The sequence below is a fragment of the Pituophis catenifer genome, unplaced genomic scaffold, assembly GCF_029215685.1.
Source record: "Pituophis catenifer annectens isolate HBS135680 unplaced genomic scaffold, rPitCat1.0.hap2 SCAF_1, whole genome shotgun sequence".
Taxonomy (NCBI): Eukaryota; Metazoa; Chordata; class Lepidosauria; order Squamata; family Colubridae; genus Pituophis; species Pituophis catenifer.
This window is the reverse complement of record NW_027256881.1, coordinates 309,298,326-309,319,553: the sequence shown is the minus strand read 5'-3', so window position 1 is coordinate 309,319,553 and position 21,228 is coordinate 309,298,326. Positions and strand designations below refer to the sequence as shown.

The 21,228-nt window shown below is 41.1% G+C and overlaps 3 protein-coding genes across 4 annotated transcripts in view; 1 reads left to right on the top strand and 2 right to left on the bottom strand.

Annotated features, from left to right (window-relative positions):
* The window catches only part of AK7 (adenylate kinase 7), a 33,463-nt gene extending 32,346 nt beyond the window's left edge, over positions 1–1,117 (bottom strand). For both annotated transcript variants that reach the window (XM_070931545.1, XM_070931546.1), the window contains exon 1: positions 1,013–1,117. In XM_070931545.1, coding sequence (XP_070787646.1) covers positions 1,013–1,117 — 105 coding nt within the window. The remainder of the gene's footprint in view (positions 1–1,012) is intronic.
* A 611-nt stretch (positions 1,118–1,728) lies between these two features.
* GSKIP (GSK3B interacting protein) lies at positions 1,729–6,126 on the bottom strand. Its single transcript, XM_070941637.1, has 3 exons — positions 5,924–6,126; positions 3,761–4,004; positions 1,729–3,402 (listed from the first exon to the last, which is right to left on the bottom strand). The coding sequence occupies exons 1-3, from the start codon at positions 5,968–5,970 to the stop codon at positions 3,241–3,243; spliced, it is 453 nt and encodes a 150-aa protein (XP_070797738.1). The 5' UTR covers positions 5,971–6,126; the 3' UTR covers positions 1,729–3,240.
* Positions 6,127–8,011: 1,885 nt separating this feature from the next.
* Positions 8,012–21,228, top strand: part of ATG2B (autophagy related 2B) — a 56,693-nt gene continuing 43,476 nt past the window's right edge. Inside the window, exons 1-5 of the mRNA XM_070941624.1 lie at positions 8,012–8,176; positions 16,398–16,564; positions 18,451–18,596; positions 19,488–19,590; positions 20,015–20,174. Coding sequence (XP_070797725.1) covers positions 8,015–8,176; positions 16,398–16,564; positions 18,451–18,596; positions 19,488–19,590; positions 20,015–20,174 — 738 coding nt within the window. The 5' untranslated portion in view covers positions 8,012–8,014. The remainder of the gene's footprint in view (positions 8,177–16,397; positions 16,565–18,450; positions 18,597–19,487; positions 19,591–20,014; positions 20,175–21,228) is intronic.

Sequence of the window (21,228 nt, the reverse complement as noted above, 5' to 3'; positions counted from 1 at the left end):
CCCACCTTCTTTAGCCTTCCAAAAAGACCTTAAAACATTTCTTGAGGATTGCTCTGGAGCCTCGATGGGGGTGTACAATTTTGGAAGTGGTTATTGGATTAAATAGAAGGTTCCACTTTTAACTCACTGTATACCCTTTTGACTTGTTAATTGCGTTAATTCTGTTTTTATACTTACTGTTTTAATATTTTGCAGTACTATTTTTATTGTGTTGTAAGCAGCTCAGAGTTGTGTGACAGCAAGATGCCAGCATAAAAATTTAAATAAATAAGTTTTAAAGAATGAAATAAGATCTAGGGGTTGGGCAGGAGGTAAAAGAAAAAGCCATGAAAATGCAACACAAGAGAAAGGTCTAATTTGGGCAGAAAATATGATGTTGTCCGAAGTTGATTCTTCATTTTCATGCCTCTTTTTTGATTCATATCAAATAACTACAATCATCATAATCATTATTTATCCCCTAGGACAGAATATATTGAGTTCATGATGACTGACTTCTTGCAGATAAATATCAGAAGGAGGGCTCCCAAAATACATAAAACTGTAATTGACATATAATCCCTTTGGGAATTGAATGCTCTCAGTCCAACCATATTACTACAGACCATCTCACTGAATATTGGGGATTGGAAAAATCCGGCTGCTTTGAATGGCTGTAGGAAAAGTAGGTTATCTTGCATTAAACGTATGCCATCAACTACCAAAGTCCAGCAAATATTCAGACATCCTTCATTTCTTTTCTCAACCCTTCCAATATAACCTGTTAAAAAAGTTATAATTTAGATATCACGACTGGGGGGGGGGGAAAGCCGTGTGGACTCCTTCCCCAATGCTTCCCCTCCTTTCCAACCCTCTCTACAAGTGACGACGGTGTCATCCATTCAGTCGTGTCCGACTTTCCCGTAACTTTGCTGCGATGGAGAGGCATCTGCCGGGTCCGCGGGCGTGTCCCGAAGCGGACGACCGACCACCCTCCCTCCCGTTTCTGAGCAGTGCAGCCTTGCGCCCCCACCTTGCCAATGTTTCTGCCGCAATAGCTGTCCAAATGGTTGAGGAAGATCCTCTGGCTGCGAATGATCTCTTCTGCCTCCGCCACCGCCTCCTCTTCGTCCGACATGGTTGCAGTTGACAAAAACGCCCGGAGGTTGCTGGGCAACCGACCCACGCGCTTGGCATCGGGGGAGGGAATGGGAGGAGGAGCGAAAGGGCAAGCAGCCAAAGACGGGGAGGGGGCGGGGCTTCAGAGTGAAGGGAAACCTCCCGCCCTCTGCTACGCCAACCTCTAAAGCGGGCCTGCTCCGTAACAAGTCGGTGCGTCGGAGTTGGGGAATCGGGCGATTATCACATCCCGACGGACCGCACAACTCCTTAAATCGCAGCCGGACCGCCCAGTGCTGGAAAGCCGCACTCCAACCATCCTGGAGCGCTAAGGGCATGCTTCTGAAGCATACATTTATCAATCCAACTTGGTTTTGAGTGCAGATTTTAGCATGTAGGGGAAACAGAGGGATAATAATTTAGATGAAATAAACTTCCATCCATCCATCTGTTTGTAGTTCTAATCAGAAACACTGGCTACATTTACTTATTACTCTACATCATTTTTTCTTAATCACAGCACCCTTCTCACAGGTCCTCAAAATCAAAACTATGCGCCAGCCGATTGTGAAAAATAATTCAGTATTAAAATCCCTTCAAACTATTATGATAAATGATAGAGGCAGTGAATGCATCAATTTAAATTTTTTAATATAGTAAATATTGATAAATGTAACCCATACAAACAAAAGCTCCATAATTTTTTGAAGTGTGAAGGGGTCCTAAGAGTGTAAGACCCATTGTACAGATCATTTATGTGCCTTTATTTAAATGTACAACCTCTAACAAATCAGCAAACAATAAACATGGCTTGGTTATTCACAAAGGAGTACGAAGTCAACTACGTAAAGTACATTTCCTCCTATAGGTCTAAATGTGAGCATACATCTACTCCATTGTTTGTGCACTTCATATTTTTAAACAAATGTACAAAATGAAATACGGCATTATAACAGTTAAAAGTGTAAATTCCTGGATTAAATTCTCAGCTATGATAAAACGATCACCAAATAAATTCAAAGGCGCAAGACATATTCAAGTCCTTCAAATTTTAAGTTCATCTGTCTGAGAACTAGGAATGTTATCATTATATAGCAAAACATATCACTGCACAGTGCTACCATGACTGCTATACATAAACTTTCATTTAAAAACAGGCCCTTTTTGTAAGCAGTAAAAATTAAAAACAAAAATCAACAGCACCACTGTTAGCAAATTTCATATTTAGGTACCTAATTGTTCTCTCAATTCAAATCCAACTTGACTCTTTGGTTTTGAATTAATATTGTGTTGTACATTAATTTAAAACAATGGCTAAAATACTTAAATATAGAAATATTTAGTAACTGGGAATATATTAAGGCGTGCAAAATACTTTCCAATATACTGTACATTGTGTAAACGTTTAAACTGTAAATAACCCTTTATAGAATATTCATTCCATTTTAGCAAAAACTGTAAGAAAGATGGGGCTTTATGAAGAATGCACCTTTTTAGTTCCTTATCTTTGTGCTTATACCATTTGTATTTCAACTGATGAATACATTCATTATGCCAACAATTCATCTTCTGTTCAGTATTCAAAGTTTGCAACCCATACAATAAACACTGCTTTTTACTGCTCATCAGTATGGAGCTTAAAATGTTTGTGAGTATTCATTATGATCTCCTAGTGAGTTAGAGAATGCACAACAAATGGAGATAAATATTGTAAATGTAAAATCTATTTTACTAAGCTTGGCAAGGCGATTTTCTGTTCTTCATAAAATTCCAAGTTAGTCTTGGAAAACACGACTGTATTGTGCAAATTTTGAACAAGCATTATCTTGTTACAAACATTTAATGCCAACTGCAGCATTGCTAAAACTAAGCACTGATTAAAACAGAAACATTATTCAATCACTTGAAAGAAAATTAACCAAGACTATAGCTTTGGAATTTTGAGAACAAAGTGAGTTATTTACTGAGAACAGCTTCAGTTATGAAGGTTATAGATAGTGCCATTACAACTAGTAGAGCAACTAATGTTAAAAGCAAGGAATGCAAGTTAAAGAAAGTATTCCTTTGCAAGTTCTCAGCATAAGCTGCTCTAAATTCTCAGTTACAACATTTTTGGGAGCTCTCTTTTGGTTGTGGATTCAATCAGGACTGCCCATCGCTTTTCAAATCTTCTAGTCTTTGTAGCAATGCATTTCCAAAAGCTTCTCGATATGCTGGGCTAACTGAGTCTAACAAAGAGTAAACAGTCTCATGGTAGGGATTCTGTAGACTGTCATCCATCTGGTCAAAATCATAAGCAACCACCTACAAAAGAAAAATATATTTCAAAAGTAAGAAGGGATCCAGTATAATATAAACACATGGATAAAGTAAGACAACATAAAATGTTCTGAAGACCTGTTCTCCCCCGCCCCCCACTTTTGAATATTTAAAAGACAACCAATAACATGGGATTCTCAAGGACTAATAGCTACAATAAATGGGGTAATTATGAAGCATTTATGAATCAAATTACTGATTCCTGGAAATTTATTTTCTATATACCGGTAAAATATTTGGAATTTAAGGAAAAGGAAGTAGACTGCCTTTGTAACAATGTACTGTTGTTTACTAAATAGTCTGCAGTAAACACTTAAAAATACATATACAAAAGGAACTTTACCCTGAGTCCTGCTTCTGTTAGCTCTAGGCAATATCGGTTCTTCTCTCTAGTTTCCACATTGATGTATGCTACCTCTTCAACACATGGGAGATTTTTAGAGACAAACATGTTGCTCACAGCAAACAAAACATCATTCACAACAGCTTCTGCTTCTATTCTCATGTCTTTCACATCTGTTCCTTCAAAATGGTTCTCAGTTCCACTGTTACTGGACTCATCCATGGAATTATAATCAGTCTCCATTCTGCACATAAAAATATGTATATAATATTTAGTACATATCCAAAGACCTCTTGCATTTATTCAGCCAGAACATTTAATACATAATAATCCTTGACTTACAACAGTTCATTTAGTGACCATTACAACAGCACTGAAAAAAGTGACTTATGACCATTTTTCAGAGTTATGACCATTGCAGCATCCCTATAATCATGTGATCAAAATTCAGATGCTTGGCAACTGGTTCACATTTATGACTGTTGCTGTGTCCCAAGGTTTAGGGATCGCCTTTTGCGACCTTGTGACAAAGTCAATGGGGAAGCCAGATTCACTTAACAACCAGGTTACTAATTTATCAACTGCAGGATTCACTTAACAACTGTGGCAAGAAAGGACGTAAAATGGGGCAAAACTCACTTAACACATATCTCACTCAACAACAGAAATCTTGGGCTCCATTGCATTCGAGGACTACCTCTGTATTCATATATTGGGGACAAGCGTACAGTTGCAAAGCATCTGTACGAATGCATACCCAGGTCACTCTCTGGCCGACACACCAGAGTTGAGATGGAGAAGGTTCCCTGTTTCTCTAGAAACCATGGAAGTTGTAGTCCCAACACTTCTGGAAGATCCCAGGTGGAGAATGTGTGCACATGTATCACCTCTCCTGTGGGAACTGCTTTGGTTGCCAATTTGCTTCCTGGTGCAATTCAAGGTGCTGGTTGTCACCTTTAAAGCCGTTCCCGGCTTGGGACCAAGTTATCTGAGGGTCTCTTGCTGGTCACATCTACCCAACCCACTAGAGCAGGGAAGCAAGATATGTTGCAGGTCTCGTCCCCTAAGGAGATACATCTGGCGGTATCCAGAAGAATGGGCTTCTCTGTGGTGGCTGCCTCTCTCTGGATCATTATCTCCCCAAAGATTAGACCAACCTTCCACTCTAACACTCTTTCGAAAGACCCTGAATATGTGGTTCTGCCAGTGGGCCTGGGGAACCCAGGATGGGATGGAGCCCATTAAATGGCTAGTATGAATGCGTGTTGCCACTGCGGAGGGTTATTATTTTATTATGTTTATTTTTTATTATTTTGATTTCTTTTAGATTGTCTTTTTATGTCCTGGTAAGAAGGCCAGATCGTGAAGATGAAACTCAAAATACTTTGGCCACCTAATGAGAAGGAAGGACTCACTGGGGAAGAGCCTAATGCTGGGAACAATTGAGGGCAAAAGAAGATGGGGATGGCAGAGAACGAGGTGGCTGGATGGAGTCACTGAAGCAGTCGGTGTGAGTGTAAATGGACTCTGGGGGATGGTAGAGGACAGGAAGGCCTGGAGGAACGTTGTCCATGGGGTTCATCACTCTGCTAAACAACTAATTCCCACAATACTGTCAAATTAACTACTAAGACTGTATTACTATTATTCTCCTCATCCTTACTAGTACCTATCTCTTCCCACTTACGGCTATATCCATATTGCTTGTATCTTTACAACTTATATTGATTTTATTGTTTCCAAGTATGATTTGATTGCTTATTAGTATCCTATGACCACCGGTATCACTAAGTTGTATCTTATGATTCTTGACGAATATATTTTATTTTTTTCTTTACCTACACAGAGAGCATATGCACCAAAGGCAAATTCCTTGTGTGTCCAATCACACTTGGCCAATAAAAGAATTCTATTCTATGCTATTCGCGACTAACAACAACAAAGCCGCCTTGAGTCGCCATGTGCGAGCGGGCGGCAATATAAATTTTCTAAATAAATGAAAATAAAAATAAAATAAAATAAAGCAAGGCAGATGCCAGCAGGGCAGATGCTCCTTTCCCTCCGACGTTGCACTGAACAGTCGCATCGCCACCCCCGCGGTCTCCCGCGCAACCCAACCCTCTCCAGACGCTTTCGCCCTCCGGTCGCGACGGCATTATCTACCCGTATCCATTCTCCTTCGGCGTCTGCCCGTCGAATAGGTCTTGCATGAGAATCGCTCCCGGCCCCTTCCCTAACGGAGACGATAAGCGCCTCTCTCGCTCTCTCTGCTCCCAACAGCGAACCCAACTCGGCTCGCCTCTTTCTCACTTTCCAAGCTGTCACGTGCCGCGACCGCCCGCGATCAGCGGCCTGTGGAAAACAAGAGGCGCCACTTCCGGTGGCCGATGGCGCTTGCACGTGGTTTCAGGGAGAGGGAGGGGAATCATAGAAGGAGGATCCGAACGGAGCGGATCCAGGGATGTATTTCATGAAGGATAAACGCTCTCTGAGGAAACGATGATTTCATTGCGTATTTCAGTGCATTGCGAAAACACGTATAGTTTAGGACAGGGCAGGGGTCTCCAAACCTTGGCCACTTTTAAGACTTGTGGATTTTTTGGAAAAACCCCTGGTTTAGGCTTTAAAAAACAAAACAAATTGCCGTTATAAACTAACATTTGCATCGGGACGTGATGCTTGCATTGCATTGCGAAAGCGCGAATACTTTAGGCTTTAAAAAAGAAAACAAAATAGACCTTCTCAATTAAACCTTGCATTCAATTCAGTTTTTTTCCGAATGCCACTCTGCTAAATCACTAATACCACTCTGCTAAACAAATAACTCCCTCAGCACTGCCAAACTATTTACTAAGTCTGCACTACTATTAATCTTCTCATCGTTCCCACCACCCATCTCCTCCCATTTATGACTGTATGACTGTAACTTTGTTACTTGTAGCCTTACGATTTATATTGATATTGTTTCCTGATTACTTATTTGTACCCTATGACTATCCTTAAGTGTTGTACCTTATGATTCTTGACGAACGTATCTTTTCTTTTATGTACACTGAGAGCAATGCACCAAGACAAATTCCTTGTGTGTTCAATCACACTTGGCCAATAAAAAATTCTATTCTATTCTATTCTATTCTATTCTATTCTATTCTATTCTATTCTATTCTATTCTATTCTATTCTATTCTATTCTATTCATCTCCACTTTGGATTTAGTTTTGTCTTCATACGTATTTTCCACCAAATTAATATGACATCTTTTTTTAAAAAAAAAAGCTATAGAGAGAAATGGTGGGAATCCTGAATATCTCCCTCGCAGGCGCTTGTGAATGCTTATTTCCCTTCCTTTTTTTTTTTTATTTTGACGTTGACTTGCAAACTAAAAGCCTGCGCTACTCTTCTTTTCTCTTATCTCTACATTCAAAGGCAGTCGGGCGGGTGGTCGGCCACGTGACTTCTCCGGTCTACTTCCCCGGGGCCTCCTCTCCCTTCCGAAGCCCAGAAGATGACGAGGCTTCCTCGCAAGAACTTGACGTCCCCCGAAGCGTGGCTACGCGACCCAAGCTGAGCGGCGCAACGACTCAGCCTCGCCGCCCCCAAGACAGTGGGGCGGGGAAAGGGGGCGGAGAAAGAGAGAGAAAAAAACCCCTCGCGGCGAGACTTCTCCGCTGGACGTTGAGAGAGGTTCTGGCGGAGGGGGGGGAGGGAGAGGGCGAGGAAGCCGAAGACCCTCGTGGGCCGTTAAAATCTCCCACGGCCGCCGCTTTAAATTTCCCGGGGGGGGAGGGGGGGCAGACCTCGGAGAAGATGGCGGCGGTTTGAGAGGCGAGATGGAACCGCCCGCTCTCGCCGTCGCGGCGGTGCTCTTAACGACGTGAAGCCTCCTCGGACAGGACTGAATAGGCTCTTTCAGACCACTAACCGAGACCCCGGACGGGTCCCCCCTTTCTTTCCCTCTCAAGCAGGCTTATTGTCCAGCCCCCCCCTTTCAACTGACATTCAGTGACAGCCTCGGCACGCCCCTTTCTGGAGTTCCTGACTGGTGGGGCTGTCGACCCTCTCCTCTTCTTTTCCCCCCAATCCATTTTCGTTCCCCCCGTCTGGCAACTCCCGAAGACCCGTTTTTGTGGGGTTCTTGGCTCGCGTCTTCCAGCCCCCCCCCCGCATCTCCTTTTTCCTTTAACTTCCCAGCACTTCCCCATCTCTCTCTCTCTCTCTCTCTCTCTCTCTCTCTCTCTCTCTCTCCTTGGCCATCATGCCTTGGCCCTTCTCGGAGTCGATCAAAAAAAGGGCCTGCAGGTATCTGCTGCAGAGGTACCTGGGGCACTTTCTCCAGGAGAAGCTCAGCTTGGAGCAGCTCACGCTGGATCTTTACCAAGGCACAGGCTGCTTGGCACAGGTGCCTCTAGACAAATGGGTAAGTGATCCAGTTCCAGCTGGCAAATGAGGAATTGTCTTTTGACAGATGTAAGCCAGTCTTGTTTGTTTCAGTTCCCTGCCCGTCTTCTGATTATTGTTCTGATTATCATTGCCTTGACAAAATATTGGAGGGTGTTAGAGTGTATTTAGGCTGTTGGGAATAATCCAGGTTTGATCAGATTTAAAAACAGATTTTACTTGTGAGCAATGTCTCATTCTCAAATAATTTGGATCATAATCCAAGTACTTAGTTCTATCCTTTTGAATGGAAGCCGTCATGGTGGCATTGAAGTCAGAATTGATTTTTTTATTTTATACTTAAGGAGAGGAAAAAAAGGGAATGATAAAAGAAATGGAAAACAGTTGCCTCATTCAGGTTGTTTTCAGTTGGTTCACTTGGAAGAAGTGCAAATTCATGTTAGAGGTAACATCTGAATCAACTCACATTTTGATACATTATATTTGGTCCTGCTGAACAATACCGTAATTATGGAAATTATGGAAATTCTACTACTGGAAATAGTACTTGACCATTGAAAATTTATTTTGCCTTATGATTTGAATTGTGAGGTGAATGAATTAATAGGCTTATTAGGTGCCTAATGTCATTGTTTGCATGATCCTGTGAAAGTGTAATACACAAACTCATAGCTGTGGTAGGTATTTGATCAAATCCACATTTAATATAATTTAGGGATAAAGACAAGTTTTAAAAAATGATTCTATCTGTAGAGAAGTGCAAATCATGCCTTTATATTTTAATATAAACATCAAGGGTCTTCATAAACAGAAACATTTTTATGATTTTATGCTTCAGTTTAGCTTTTATAGATCAAGTATGTTTTTACAGAAATTTAGAGGGTATTTAGAAATTTTAGAAAAGGGTTTTTTTTACTAAAGTTTTATTTTGTAGAATATTTATCAGTATCTTTCTCTATTTTTATATTTTAATTAATATGGAAAATATTACAATTCAACCCCAGCAAGACAGAGTGCCTATGGGTATTTGGAGACAAAGTACTTCCATCTTTCTGTCTGGGGTTGCACTACCTCAGACAGACCTGGTGCACAATCTCGGGGTCCTTCTGGACTTGTGGCTCCTGCTTTTGGTGATGCATCAGTTGCACCCATACCTGAGCCTGAATACTGTTCACAGTAACTCACCAATTCAAGGGGGTGGTGGTTACCTTTGAAACTCTACATAGCTGGGAGTGAAGTACTTGAAGGATTGCAGGACTGCCTTTTTCCAAAGCCTCTACCTGCCCAACCAGATCTAGCAGAATGGGCACACTGCAGATTCTGTCTGCCAGAGTGTCTGCTGGCAGGAACTAAAAGATAGCATTTTTTGCAGTGACCCCTCCTCTATGGAACATTGTCCCTTCGGAGATTAGAATGGCTCCAACCTTGTTAACCTTTCTTAAGGCCTAAAAACCTGACTATGTTTTCAACCCTGGGGCGCTGAATTTTATTTTATGCTGCCCATCTCCTCTACAAGGTGACTTTGGACAGCTATGTGAATGTGTTAAGGGCCCCGTTTCCTGATTGTATTGCTAACTAGCCAAATATCATGGCTGCTATGTAAATTTATTTTGTTTCTATTACTTTATTCCTTTAAAAAATGTTTTTAGTATTTTGATTGTAATTTTTTTTTTTTTAATTGTAAGCTGCCCAGAGTCATTAACTGAGATGGGCGGCTATAGAAATTGAATGAATAAATAAAATTACTTGAAATAAATTGTTTAGTTTTTTATAACACCGTGAGAGGGTGACCGGGTCATAGCCTTCTGGGACAGCTGCCTGAGACTCCTCTCCACTGTCGTGGGAGGACAGTGGAGTCCGGTTTGACCCTGGCCGAAATGGTGGAGACTCTCCCCTGGACTTTTTTAAACCATCATTAAGAATCCTTGGCCTCTTTCCATCTTCCCCAGACAGACTTTTTGGAACCTTAAGATGTATTCATCCGCTGATCTCTTCGCATTGCGAGACTCCCCCCTTTCGCGGGCCTGGCCCTCCATGTTATCGAGGGCCTATCTTGATGACGGGCTTTGGAACCCCGAGAGATGGCATGCAGTGAAGAGGGGGTTGAGGGGTTTTCTACGCAAATTTTTAATGAAATTTTTAAGGGGACCTGGGAGGAGGGATGGGAATAATGATTTTTTAAGGGGAACCGGGACGAAGACCAAGGGGTTTGGGGGGACGAACCCACTAAGGTCAGAGCCGAGCCCGGCACAGGGGGATGGTTTGGAGGGGGCAAGTCGAGGGATTGGGGAGGGGCTGGAGGACCACCCGGAGGAGGAATTTCCCATCAGCACGGTGAATGGGAGGGGCAGATATGGCAGGAGCAGGGGACCATATCATGTGTTGGGGGCTCGCACTTGCTGTCTGAGAGCAATTGCTTGCCCCGGTCCCCAAGGCTCCACTCGGATACTAGGTGGCTTAGATACTCAGTATCTGGGCCTTCGGCTGATGCTATGCAACGCCAGGTCCGTGGTAAACAAGGCCCCCCTTATTCACGATCTTATACAAGAGGGAGGAGAGGACCTGGCGGGTATCTTGGAGACCTGGTTGGGCCCGGAGGGCGGCGTCCCTCTGGTTGAAATGTGCCCACCAGGCTTCAGAGCATTCCATCAGCCGAGGGCCCAGGGGAGGGGAGGGGTGGTGGTTGTTATTATTAACGAGGATCTGGGTCCGAGGGAGACCGCTGTGCCTCAGATAGCCGGATGTGAGTCCCTCCTTGTGAGGTGGGGTCATGGGGTTCAGATGGGCTTGTTGCTTACGTACCTGGCTCCCTGCTGCGTGGCAACAGCCCTACCTGAGCTACTCGACGTGATAGCCACGGTGGCAGTAGATACACCCAGGCTTTTAGTCATGGGTGATTTCAACTTGCCATCCGTTGGTGAAACGTCTGAGGTGGCTCGGGAGTTCATGGCTTCCATGATGGCCATGGACCTGACCCAGTTAGTTCATGGCCCTACTCACAGGGGAGGTCACACGCTGGACTTGATTTTTGTCTCCGGCCAGTGGTTGAGTGGTCTTCTTATAGGGGATATAGACATGGAACCCTTGTCATGGACTGACCACTCACTCCTTTGCCTGGATCTTCGAACCGCTGCCCCCCGCCGTAGGGAGGCGGACCCTATTAGATGGATCCGCCCGGGGTGCCTGATGGATCCTGATAGGTTCCAGATGGAGCTTGGGCCATTTCCTGAGGATCTAGCACATCACTCAGCCGAGGACCTGGTAGCCGCCTGGGATCGGGCGGCTGGTGGGGCCTTGGACCGAGTCATGCCTTTGCGGCCTCTGACCCAGTGCTGATCCCGGGCGGCTCCTTGGTTTACTGAGGAGCTGAGGGAAATGAAGCGCCGGAAAAGACGCCTGGAGAGTGGTTGGAGGGCCAGTCTCGCTGAATCTGATCGAACACTGGTAAGGTCGCATATTAAGGCCTACCTAGTGGCGATAAAGACGGCAAAGTTTAATTACTTTTCCGCCTCTATTGCGTCATCAGGGAATCGTCCGGCCACCCTGTTTAGGGTGACCCGCTCCCTGCTCCATCCGGGAGTGCGGGAGGATCCCCTGGAAGGCAGGGCAGAGGATTTCGGACAATACCTGTATGACAAAATCGCTCAGATCCGGGGGGATTTGGACTCTGACTGGGTAGATCAGGGCAGGGTGACGAGGAATAGTCTTGAGAATGTTATCTGGGAAGAGTTTGATGCTGTGATTCCCGATGATGTGGACAGGATTTTGGGGAGACTTAGTGCGGCCACATGTTTACTGGACCCGTGTCCCTCCTGGTTGGTACTGATTTCCTGGGAGGTTACACGAGGCTGGCTCCAGGGTGTTATCAACGCTTCGTTGAGTGAGGGTTACTTCCCCGCTGCCTTGAAAGAGGCGGTGGTGAGGCCTCTCCTCAAGAAGCCATCCCTGGATCCGGCAATATTGGCCAACTACCGTCCTGTCTCCAACCTTCGCTTTATGGTGAAGGTTGTTGAGAGTGTGGTCACGCGACAGTTTCCACAATTCCTGGAGGAAACATCTTATCTAGATCCGTTCCAGTCGGGTTTCAGGTCTGGGCACAGAACGGAAACGGCATTGGTCACGTTGGTTGATGATCTCTGGAGGGCTCAGGAAAGGGGTTGCTCCTCTGTTCTGGTCCTGTTAGATCTCTCAGCGGCTTTTGATACCATTGACCATGGTATCATGCTGCACCGGCTGGAAGAGTTGGGGGTGGGAGGCACTGTGTTGCGGTGGTTCTCCTCCTTTCTCTCCGACCGGTCGCAGTTTGTGTTGGCAGGGGGGCAGAGGTCGACCTCGAGGCCTCTCATCTGTGGAGTGCCGCAGGGATCGGTCCTCTTGCCCCTTCTGTTCAACATTTATGTGAAGCCGCTGGGCGAGATCATCCGTGGCTTCGGGGTGAGATACCATCAGTACGCTGATGACACCCAGCTGTACATCTCCACCCCAGGCCACCCCAGCGATGCCCTTGAAGTGATGTCCCAGTGCCTGGAGGCTGTGCGGATCTGGATGGGGAGGAACAGGCTCAAGCTCAACCCTTCCAAGACTGAGTGGCTGTGGCTCCCGGCATCCCGATATAGCCAGTTGACTCCATCACTGACTATTGGGGGTGAGTCTTTGGCCCCCACAGAAAGGGCTCGCAATCTGGGAGTCCTCCTGGATATGCAGCTGTCCTTGGAGGAACATCTGACGGCTGTAACCAGGGGGACCTTTTGTCAGGTTCGCCTGATTCGCCAGTTGCGTCCCTTTCTTGATCGGGATTCCCTGTGCACAGTCACTCACGCCCTCGTCACCTCTCGCCTTGACTACTGCAACGCTCTCTACATGGGGCTCCCCTTGAAGAGCACCTGGGGGCTCCAACTGGTCCAGAATGCAGCAGCGCAGGTAGTGACGGGAGCAGCATGGCGCTCCCATGTAACACCGCTCCTGCGTGAGCTGCACTGGCTCCTGGTGGTCTTCCGGGTGCGCTTCAAGGTGTTGGCGCTTTAAAGCGCTCCATGGCATAGGGCCTAGCTATCTTCAAGACCGCCTGCTGCTACCGACGACCTCCCATCGACCCGTGCGCTCCCACAGAGAGGGCCTCCTCAGGGTGCCATCAGCCAAACAATGTAGGCTGGTGACCCCCAGGGGGAGGGCCTTCTCTGTGGGGGCACCTACCCTCTGGAATCAGTTGCCCCCAGAGATAAGGAGAATCCAAGACCGCAGCGCCTTCCACCGTGCCCTTAAAACCCATTTTTTCCAGCAAGCCGGGCTGTCTTAAGAAGAAATTTTAAATGTTTTAATTGGTTTGTGATTTTTAATTTTTGGACCAAATTTATATATATTTTAATTGTTTTTTAATATTTGTATTTCATGTTCTTAATTCTGGCTGTACACCGCCCTGAGTCCTCAGGGAGAAGGGCGGTATATAAATTGGAAATTAAAAAAAAAATAAATATAAATTTTGGATTCAGGAAATTTGGTTTAATGAATCTTATGGTTTAGGAATCTTAACTTGTCTTTAGAACTTCTCAATCAGAAATCTTGTAGCTGAGAAAAAATGTGAATTAAGGTATGGCTACTCACTGATTGCCTTCATTATCTGCAGCAGCATGCATTTTCCTTTCCATAGCTTCAGTCTGTCCTTTCAGCTGCTAAATTCTCCTTGGAAAATTTTCATCCTGATATTGAGCATCTCTTGCATGTTAGAGTTGTTTCCTTTCTAGCTTTCCTTCTCCCTTTTAAAATACTTATAGCTGTTAACATTGGTCTTCAATGCATTATGATAACATTGCTTTGACTCAGGTTACAAGAAGTGGTAATTGTTAGCAATAACCACCAATGACTTGTTGAGGCTTTCATGTTGCTTATAATTAGTAAGCAAAGCCTTTTCCTTCAACTTAGCATTAAACATCCTCAGTCTACCTATTAAAACTTTTTATTTAATTCTCTAATACTCTGATACATAATAAATATTAAATTAACACTAAATGCAGCCACCATTTAGTGTAACATGTAAGAATTAAATGTGTAAATATACATGAATACTAAAGATATTTGTTTCTTAAAACATAGGCTCTTTTTAGAACAATTGTAATTATAATCAGTACTTTCTATGTTATGATAAAATGTGAAATTGACAGTGATAAGTGTTGGGAGATGCAAGATAAGCTTCATAAAATTTGCCCAAGTTCATGTTACTATCATTTGATAACATTTCTGTTCATATAATATCGACAGCTAGAATTCTGTGCACTATGATCTGGAGCAGATTTCCTGTCTTTGCTTATTCTACCTTTTAATAAAATATAGAATATTACAAAGAGAATTTATCTTTTGACTTGAAAATGAACTTTTTAAATATTTTGATGTAGAGGAAGGTAATTATGAAGGTTAAGACAATTCTAAATATTGACATTTAAAATGCAAGGTTGGGAATTGGATGGATTTGTAAGTACAGTAAGATATGTGTATTATGACCGTACTTTATTGCCCAACAGTTGCGGATCTGAAATGTCCTGGCCACATGTATAAGACTGATTAACCAAACTGCTTTTTAGCAGCTTATTGAAAATTGGTACAACTTGCTATTTTCTCAATTCTGTAGTTTGATTCTCTGGAATATTGCAGTCATTTTGATGGTTTTCTGATTAAAGCAAATAATCTATGTTACATTAGGGTGTTTTGAATGAAGGTTTTGGGAGTGCAAAATTAAACACAAAAGTTTTTCTCCTTGTGACAAACCTAATGGGTCTAATTCTGCCTGAAACCGATTCATATTCTGATTCATATGTAGCAAAGAAGGTCCACTTACATTGTAGAGTGTAATTATTCTAAATGACAAGAACCCTTCTTCATTTGAGGCTATTGGATTTTTTTGGTGGTATGCTGTGACTTATTTGCTAAGCAGTCTGATAAGTTGTTCATGTTTGTTGAACTCCATCTTGGAAAATGATAAATGTAGTATGAGTCTATTCTTTGCATAGCCACATTTGCTTCTTTCAGTTGCTATAGCCTGAGGATGTAGAGAGAAGCATCTGAAAGAGAGATTTTTCAGTGTCCTTAGTTTTACACAATCTTTAAATGTATCTCCTGATAGTTTCCTGGATATCTCAGTCGCATTCAGTACCATTTTTATGGGTCTGGCTTCATTGGACACAATCCTACTTATTAAGGACTCAAAGAACCAACCTCTCTCTGCCCCCATGGCTACCAAGTAGAACTTCCCATTCAGGGGGCACATTTTTTTCCTTGTTTTCTTCCCCAAAAGCTAGGTGCATCTTATAGTCTGGAGCGTCTTATAGTCCGAAATATATGGTAATTGGATTTGTTGACATTGGATATATGAAGCAAAATGTATTATTTTATTGCAGCATAAAAGTTATACAAATGGGTGTATCCAGCCATATTGAGTATGTGCATTTCTATGAATTCATATCCGATTTGCATTAAAATTACAGATTGCAGAGGAGAAGGAAATAGGATTAAGGGATTTGTTTTTTGATTTTTTTGTATTATATAATAAGAGCTATGATGCATCAGATGAGAAAGCTAGATGTATACAGTATTCTACCATATTTTTTCCACAATGGCTAACCAGGTGTCAGTAATTACATTACAAGCAGGACATGAGTACATTAATATTTTTCATATATGTTTTGCACATACCAGAACTATTGTATACTCATTGTGATTAGTAGACTTTGGTAATTTTAACCTGTATGGATTGACCTAATCATCTCCCAAAGGCGTCCAAATTGGCAACCATCTTTGTTATTATAAACATAGAGGGATTTTTTGAATTGTTTTTGGTGTGTGCAGTGCTTCAGCTTCAGTCTTCAAAAAGAGCATCAAAGCACATAAGAGATGAAAATAAGATCTGTCTGCAACATGTTTTTCTACCCACCTATTTCCCCCTAATTATGGGGAAGCTTTGGAAGGCAGCAACAAGGTGGGATCTAATAACCACACACCAAATACCAAAAAGTATTTTAAAAAAAAAATACCATATCCACATTTCCACATATTGAAAAACACCTTTTGAAGATTGAACCTAAAGCATTGTACTATCCTAACTGAAACTTGTATGTTTTTAGGCAGTTAAATCTAACTTGCCCTGGATGTAGAAGAGAAATTAATTACCCATATTTATATTAAAAATAGTAATTAATATTATGAATTCTGTTAAATACTACAAATTCTATGTTGTTCTTCCACATGCTTAGAGCCTGAACGAGATTCTGGAATCGGCAGATGCTCCATTGGAAGTTACTGAAGGATTTATTCAGTCAATATCTCTGTCCATTCCTTGGGGCTCTTTGCTTCAAGATAACTGCGCACTTGAAGTAAAGGGCTTAGAGATGGTCTTAAAACCAAGGCCATGTCTAGGTAAGTTAAGTAAACAACAGTTGCTTGTCATTACATATTGTATAATTTTTTTGCATGTTAGAAGATAAGTGGATTAGTGTAAATGAACTAGTATCACAATACAGATAATTCTTGCTTAATGACCTTAATTGGGACTGGCAACTCCATCGCTGAGTAAACATCATGTGATTGCCCCACATCACAATAGAAGTCCTGGCAGTCCTGATCCCAGTTAAGCGAATCACCCATGGTCTTGAATAAGACATTACATGATGCCATCACATGACCTCCTGCTGGCTTCTCTGTTGACTTTGCCAGCTGAAAAGGTTGCAAATGGTGCTCACATGACCATAGGGACACTGTGATAAGTGTGAGGCCTGGAGATAAGCCACTTTTTCAGCAGTGTTGTAACACTGAACTGCAATAAACAAATAGTTGTTAAGCAAGCACTACTTGTATCCACTTAATTTTTGCTAGGTGGAATATTTGAATATCAAATAGGTATGGTATTATGAGGCAATGTGTATGTTTATCCATATCTAATCAGATAATAAATAAGTATTACTGCATATAATCTCCTTGACGCGGGACAAAGGATATTGGTCAGTGTTCAAATATATACATTTTTTGGCTCAAATACGTTATTTCAAAACTATGATATTCTTTGTCTTGTAAACAAATTTTATCTTGCTTTATAAACACAGTTGTAGGCTATCGAGATGTATATAGATTCACTGTGTTTACAATTTGATATTTTAAAGAAGAGATTGGATAGCCACTTGTCGGAAATGGTATAGGGTCTCCTGCTTGAACTGGGGATTGGATTAGAAGACCACCAAGATCCCTTCCAACTCTCTGTTATTCTGTAGATTATAAGCTCACATCTGATTTAAAGTTTCTTCATAAAATAATAGTCTTCATACAACTTTTATTTTGTTCAGAATCTTGACCATAACCATATAATTAGATCTGAATCCTGACTATACTACTATTAATCTTCTCATCGTTCCCACCACCCATCTCCTTCCACTTATGACTGTATGATTGTAATTTTGTTGCTTGTATCCTTGCAATTTATATTGATATTGTTTCCTGATTGCTTATTTGTACCCTATGACTATCATTAAGTGTTGTACCTTATGATTCTTGATGAACGTATCTTCCTTTATGTACACTGAAAGCATATGCACCAAGACAAATTCCTTGTGTGTCCAATCACACTTGGTCAATAAAAAATTATTGTATTGTATTGTATTGTATTGTATTGTATTGTATTGTATTGTATTGTATTGTATTCTATTCTATTCTATTCTATTCTATTCTATTCTATTCTATTCTATTCTATTCTATTCTATTCTGTATGGAATACCAATCCTATTTTATAATGAGGACCCAAATTGTTGGGGACAATATAAGATTGTTGATTGGCATCTTGGAGCTGTTGGAAAAACCCTCAGAATGCTTAAGACCAAACGTATTACATTTATTGGACGTTTGTAATATAATTATCCATACTTCCATGTTCTGCTATAGAAGTCTACCATTTTGACTTCTACAGCAGAAAAATAATTTCATTGTATTCCATTGATCTTGCAATATTTGGACAGAACATTTATTCTCCATACATTGTATGAAGTAAAAGCAGAGATATTCTACAATCTAATTTATTCCACAATATTCTTTCTCTAGTTTTTACTTTGCTACATTTAATAAATATAAACTTGGAGAGGCTTCTCTTTTTGTTTACTACATAGGAAATCACTGCTGTGCAAATAGAAAGTATTAGTCAGCAATGTTTTGTTGATTGAGTTCATGATTTACTATTACTGATTCATCCTCATGATTTAATATTAATAGTGGCTGAAGTTGACTAAAAATAAAGCATGTTTGACTTCTTTTGGTAGCTTCTAGTTCAGAACCAATGTATTGGTCAAGCTTTATGACGAGTAGCATGCAGCTTGCAAAGGAATGTCTTAGTCAAAAACTGACAGATGAACAAGGAGAAGGATCCCAGCCTTTTGAAGGACTTGAGAAATTTGCTGAAACAATTGAAACAGGTACTGTTTGCTTCATAAACTGCAAAGCAAATTATCCGTTAGCCAAAAACGTATTTTGTTAATTAAGTCACAATAATTGTCAAATTTTAAAATGTGGCATTATTTAGTAGCATATAGGTGCTGTTATGCTGTGCTGGGACAGGTTTGCATGCATAAACCACTTTCACAATGAACACAATGTTCATTCAGCAGTCTCTCTTGCCCAATATTTTAGTCCTTAAATGTTTTCTACTCAGATGGTGTCTGAATTGTTACAAGAAATGCACATACCAATTGTTTTTCTTACATAGCGATTAGTGCATTGTAATCTGATTTTACTTGGGCAGGTGGGATGAAAGAATTCATTTGCCTGTATAATTAAAAGGAATAGTAGCAGCATCATTACTTCAATTTTTTTATCCCACATTTCTAGCTATCAGGTGCAAAAACAACCAGAAGCCAGGATTCAAAATAGAATTCAAAAGCACTACACATTTATTTCATGCTATCTATATGCAAGAATCTGATCTATGAACAATCAAGGCAAATTGGTGCCAAATAAGAATCAAGGGACTTAAAGGGTAGCTGGACTTAACTCTCTTTTAGGGTCGTAGCAGTTCCAAACTGATGATGTGTTTAACTCCACCCTCAGGCTCAGTCTGGTCATTCCTACATCAGCCAGCGGATGCTTGGAAATAGTAGTATTTACTTAGCTAATGCAAGATTATATAGGTTTTTAAGTATTTATTTCCTTTAGGCTTAATATATTATATGATCAATTATGATTTATAAGCTGTAGTTTATTGCTCAGTGTGATGTGTATTCGATTTGTCTTGATAATATGATTCATTCTGCCTAGTCTGAATCTAGCAGGTGTAACACTTATTTCTTATCTTGGCATTTTTACTATAGTTTTAAGAAGAGTGAAAATCAATTTTTTAGACACTGTTCTGAGAATTGAACATGTGCCAGATAATTCTAAAAGTGGAACAGCACTGGAAATTCATATTGAGAAGTAAGTAGGTTTTGTTTTTTATTTTAAATGATGGCTGGAATAGAATCAGTATTTTATAAGAATTTAAAATAAAGGTTCTACTGTGTTCCTCAATAATTGAACTTGACATTGATTATGTCTGTAGCAATAGTGATTAGGATTTTAAACATGTAAGAAGATATAGGAATTTTGTAATTAAATTAGTGCATTAATGTTAGAGGTTAAGTTGCATATGCTTCTGTGCCCATGTGATACAGTAATGCTTTGCTAGATTTTTATGGAGATTCTCAAGCATCTAAGTCATGATTGTTCTAAAGGTGCTTTTTCCAAAAGGCAACTGGACTTTCTTGGGGTTTTTTTCTTTGAAGCTATTCATGTGATATAAACAAGGAAATTGTAAATTTATATTCTATCCTTATTTCATTATTGATTTCACTGCTTACAGAATGGTGTACTGTGATGAAACTGCTGATGAATGTTCTGGAAATGTGCATCAGCCCACAGCTTTTGCTCACAAATTATTACAGCTCTTAGGTGTCTCTTTTTTCTGGGATGAATTTCCGGCATCAGCAAAATCCTCTCCAGTCTGTTCCACTACACAATTGGTAAAATTCTGTTTATTTTTTATTGTATTTCTATAGCACCAGAAATTCAAATTTCAAAATATGAATCTTGGTAGGTTATACTATAAAAGCAAAGCAGATTGAGAGCATAATATTGATTCAATAAAAGCAAAAAATAATATCATGATACAGATATATAAAATGCTAATGTGTTGTAGCAACCATTTATTTTGCAAATGCCCTCCACTGATCAGTCGCAAGTGTTTTTATAAGGACAGCAAAGCTGCCTTCAATGGGAGAGTTTGGTGTTATTTGGCAGACAAAATTGAAAATCATTGCCATTCCCTCTGACCTCAGACGCATGAGAGACCATTAACAAGTGTTGACACAAAGTATGCAGTGGATGTTCAGCAGGGTTCTTCCATATGGAGAAGTCCCCAATTCCAGTTGAACTTCAGTGAAGAAGATGGCAATCTCATGACCAAAACTGCAGCTGAGTTATCATTCAGCAGAGACAGTAACCTTCCATCTATTGAGACTAGATAGCTGCTCTCCTGTCGCCATCAGTATTCCAAGAACTTGTATAGTATTTGTCATGCTGGAGACTGAAAAATATACATAAATGTATACAGATAGTACTTGCTTAATATCCACTTGTTTAGTGATGCATTTGAAGTTATGATGATGCTAAAGAAGGGACACTTAGTGTCCTTGTAGTTGCAGCCGATGTAGCATCCCTGAGGTCACATGATTACTACCTGCAACTTTCACTACCAGCTTCCATGAAGCAAAGTCAGTGGGGAAATTGACAGGAAATTGCAAATGATAATCATTTAACCACCCCTACAGTTGTGTGGAATTTGTCTAACCTCTGGGACAATCGAAACTGCTGTCATAAATTGGTGTGGTTACGTGACATTGGGCTTTATGACTTCGTCACTAAGCAACAGAGCTTCCTCTGCCAGTTACCATCAATAAGCAAGGGCTACCCGTATAATAGTACGTATTGTACAAATTACGTATTTAAGGCATAAGCATTCCTGCCAGTTTTCTCTCCCAATTTTCATATTTTCTCTCCCAAGCATTTGCAGTTTTG

What these genes read in the sequence shown, in the direction of transcription:
- GSKIP (XM_070941637.1), bottom strand. Translation starts at nt 5,970, where the DNA reads ATGCAAGACCTATTCGACGGGCAGACGCCGAAGGAGAATGGATACGG. An exon ending in CCGAAGGAGAATGGATACGG is followed by an intron (nt 4,005 to 5,923) that starts GTAGATAATGCC and finishes TTTTATGTGCAG; the next exon opens with AATGGAGACTGATTATAATT. An exon ending in TAACAGAAGCAGGACTCAGG is followed by an intron (nt 3,403 to 3,760) that starts GTAAAGTTCCTT and finishes TTTCTTTTGTAG; the next exon opens with GTGGTTGCTTATGATTTTGA.